Raw genomic sequence first — 3,976 nt, 5'->3', positions numbered from 1 at the left:
AAAAAAAAAAAAAAAAAAAAAAAAGGATATTTGAAACGTTGCAAAAAGAAGTTGGTGAGGAGCGCTATCTGAAATGACACACACAGGAGCAAAGAGAAACCCTTACCAACTAAAAACTTCAAAGTCTGCTGAATCCACTACAGATGATGATGATCAGAAAATTTAGAAGACAAAGATTCACTGATTTGGACACTTGAAAAGTTTGCCAGTTTTTCAGTAGACAAAGGTGAAAAAGAGGTATGATCCTCAAAGATCCTACAATGAAACGAAGCTTTCATTTCACCTGAGAAATTAACAACATGCCTATAAACACTGCAAGATTTTTTGTGAAGGAAAGGAAAAGAAGAACTAGCTTCCTATAACTAAGCGTCTGCAAATAAGATGGAACATTTAATGGTTACAGATCTTCAGCCCTCAAGCCAAACAGATCCTGACATTAGTATTATGTAGCCTCATGAAATGAGTCCACATCTATAATTGCAACTTGGTTCTTCCGACATAGATGATAGTCCTGATGGCCTGTCAAGATTCAAGTTAACCTGATGTCTCACTACTTACCCACTGTGCCATACATTTAGTCATCGCAACACATCAAAACATTAGGTACCACAGAATAATCATCATTATAATCATTACACTTGGGTTATCAAGAGAGAAGACCCAGGATTTTGGTGAGCGTTAACACATTAAACAAGAGCGATATGTGAGGGCTGAAAGAAACTTTAATGGTCTGGCTGACACATACTATGTCGACAGGCTCACAATTACTGCATCTGTACTGAAGTACATAGACTCTTTTCCTTATCACGATTCCCTAAACAATACAATAGAACAACTATTTGCATAGCTTTTACAATGCATGAGGTATTTTAAGTAATCTAGACATGATTGAGAGTATACAAGAGGATGTGGGTAGGTTACATACAAATATTTCATTTTATAAAAGGGACTTGAAATGGCTCACAGAGTGCTGGAACCAATACCCAGCATGTATCAAAGGATAACTGTATTCGAAAGAAACTGAAACTACTTAAGGCTTTCCCAAAGTGCTTACATTCACAGGGTTTATCTCCAATGTGTTTCTTCCAAATTTCTGAAATAAAATAAATAAATGCTTTCCCACATTCCATACATTTACAGAGTATCTTTCCAGTGAGTCTTTTTATGTCTATGCAAGGAATTGAGAGAAGCAAATGCTTTCCCGCATTCCTTACATTCATAAGGGTTCTCTCCAGTGTGAGTTTTTTCATGTCCTTGAAGGAAACGAGAATGAGTGAAGGCTTTACCACATTGTTTACATTCATAGGATTTCTCTCTCATGTGAATTCTTTCATGTCGTAGAAAGCAAGTGAGCCAAGAGAATGCTTTCCCACATTCCTTACATTCATATGGCTTCTCTCCAGAGTGAATTCTTTCATGGACTTTTAAGTTACCAAAATGACTGAAGGCTTTCCTACATGTTTGACACTCATAAGGTTTCTCTCCTGTGTGAGTCCTTTTATGTTGAGAAAGGTATTGGTAACAACTGAATGCTTTCCCACATTCCTTACATGCATATGGCTTCTCTCCAGCATGAGTTGTTTTGTGATTTTGAAAGGAATAGAAATCAATAAAGCCTTTCCCACATTTGCATTTATAGGGTTTCTCTCCAGTATGAGTTGTTTCATGTCTTCGAAGGGAACTGGAAATACGGTAGGCTTTGCCACATTGTTTACATTTATAGGGTTTCTCTGCAGTGTGAGTCCTTTCATGTCTTAGAAATACACTGGGATAAACAAAGGCTTTCCCACATACCTTGCATTTATGAGGTCCATCTCCAGTGTGCATTGTCATGTGTCTTCGAAAGCTTGAGCTATGAGATAATGCTTTCCCACACTGCTTGCATTCATAGAGCTTCTCTCCAGTGTGAGTTCTTTCATGACTTTGCAGTGAACTGGGACAATCAAAACCTTTCCCACATACCTTACATTTATGAGGTCCATCTCTAGTGTGTGTTATCATGTGTCTTTGAAAGCTTCCCAGATGATGAAATGCCTTCCCACATTGCTTACACGCATAGGGTTTCTCTCCAGTGTGAGTTGTTTCGTGTCTTCGAAGGGAAGTGGAAGCACTGAAGGCTTTCCCACATTGTTTACATGTATAGGGTTTCTCTCCAGTGTGAGTTCTTTCATGTCTTAGACAAGAGCTGTAATCAGGGAAGGCTTTAGAACACTGCTTACATTCATATGGTTTCTCCCCAGTATGCGTTCTTTCATGTCTTAGATAGGAACTGTAAAAAGAAAAGGCTTTAGAACACTGCTTACATTCATACGGTTTCTCTCCAGTGTGCGTTCTTTCATGCACATTTAATAAACTGGGCCAGAAAAAGGCTTTCCCACACAACTTACATTTATAAGGTCCATCTCCACGCTGCACTGCCATGTGTCTTTGAAGGTTTCCCAGAGAACTGAAGGATTTCCCACATTCTTTACAATCATATGGTTTCTTTCCAGTGTGAGGACTTTCAGGTGTTTGAAATGAGTTGTGGTAACTGAAGGCTTTCCTACACTGTTTATGTGTATCTGGCTTCTCTCCACATTCATGTGGTTTGTGCCCAGCATCAACTCTGATGTAGCAATTAAGGGATGAATGACCCACGACGATTTCTTCACACATACTGCTTTCACATGGATCTACTTCAGGAAAAGTGTTCTTGTTCACAATACTATCCTGAATCTGGCTAGATGTTTTGCCACATTGACTTCCATCTTTACTTTCACCAAATCTCTCTAACATATAACATCTGTAAAAAATGGGAAATATGTCACTAAAGGTTTATAAATCATTTTATAGGTATTAATAGGTATTGGATGTATATTTTTAACATTACTATGTAAACTGTAGGCTTCATGTCCTGCTTGAATGTGAATGGATGGAATGTTGTACAAGATAGCTCGACCCCAGGTGTTCTCAAGACAACGATATTCATATGTGGATTCCTAATACTGTTGCCATGGGAACTATTTTACAAACACTGAACAGCTATGGAACATTTAAGTATATGTTTTTGGAGAAAATTTTCTAAGGATAAATAAATTTAAGCTAGGCTTGTTCATTTTCTTTGGTTGTTTTCAAAATTTCATGTCACCAGGCACGGTGGCTCATGCCTATAATCCCAGCGCTTTAGGAGGCCAAGGCGGGTGGATCATGAGGTCAGGAGATCGAGACCATCCTGGCATTTTTGTATTTTTAGTAGAGAAGGGGTTTCACCATGTTAGGGCAGTCTCGAACTCCTGACCTCAGGTGATCCACCCACCTTGGCCTCCCAAAGTGCTGGTTATAGGTGTGAGCCACTGTACCTGGCCTGACAAAAAGTTATATGAAGATGTACAACTGCAATGGTTTTCAACAACATGATGAAACCCCATTTCTACAAAAATACAAAAAACTAGCCGGGCATAGTGGCACACATCTGTAGTCCTAGCTACTTGGGAGGCTTAGGCAGGAGAATCGTTTGAAATCAGGAGGCAGAGGTTACAGTGAGCTGAGATCACACCACTGCACTCCAGCCTGGTGACAGAGAGAGACTGTCTCAAAAATAAAATAAAATAAAATTAAATTAAATTTCATATCATTCTCAGAACAGCTCCAGGGACCTATCTTTCTCCTGTGAGTATAAATTACCTTAGATTTTTCCTGGGGTATCTGTACTGATCTTCAATGTTCTGGTCTTTCCATTTCATTCCTAAAAGGTAGACCCAGAAAAATCATTATAAATTTTTACAAAATTATAGACAAATAGTAAGATTTTGATGTACACTGCAATCATGCAAAATGCATTCACTGAAGTACAGTTGACTCTTGAAAAACAGAAGTTTGGCCGGGTGCGGTGGCTCAAGCCTGTAATCCCAGCACTTTGGGAGGCCGAGGCGGGTGGATCACGAGGTCAAGAGATCGAGACCATCCTGGTCAACATGGTGAAACCCCGTCTCTACTA

General features: G+C 39.2%; 2 protein-coding genes across 4 annotated transcripts in view; both read right to left on the bottom strand.

Annotated features, from left to right (window-relative positions):
• Nucleotides 1–252, bottom strand: part of LOC108282069 (zinc finger protein 442) — a 30,808-nt gene extending 30,556 nt beyond the window's left edge. Inside the window, exon 1 of the mRNA XM_017497843.2 lies at nucleotides 107–252. The gene's annotated coding sequence lies outside the window, so the exon portion shown is untranslated. The remainder of the gene's footprint in view (nucleotides 1–106) is intronic.
• A 450-nt stretch (nucleotides 253–702) lies between these two features.
• Nucleotides 703–3,976, bottom strand: part of ZNF799 (zinc finger protein 799) — a 24,348-nt gene continuing 21,074 nt past the window's right edge. For all 3 annotated transcript variants that reach the window (XM_037727592.1, XM_017497838.2, XM_017497837.2), the window contains 2 exons: nucleotides 3,664–3,724; nucleotides 703–2,782 (listed from right to left, as the gene is read on the bottom strand). In XM_037727592.1, coding sequence (XP_037583520.1) covers nucleotides 1,135–2,782; nucleotides 3,664–3,724 — 1,709 coding nt within the window. In that variant the 3' untranslated portion in view covers nucleotides 703–1,134. The remainder of the gene's footprint in view (nucleotides 2,783–3,663; nucleotides 3,725–3,976) is intronic.

Source organism: Cebus imitator, unplaced genomic scaffold (assembly GCF_001604975.1).
Source record: "Cebus imitator isolate Cc_AM_T3 unplaced genomic scaffold, Cebus_imitator-1.0 Scaffold234, whole genome shotgun sequence".
NCBI classification, from domain to species: Eukaryota; Metazoa; Chordata; class Mammalia; order Primates; family Cebidae; genus Cebus; species Cebus imitator.
This window is presented reverse-complemented; position numbering and strand designations above follow the sequence as displayed.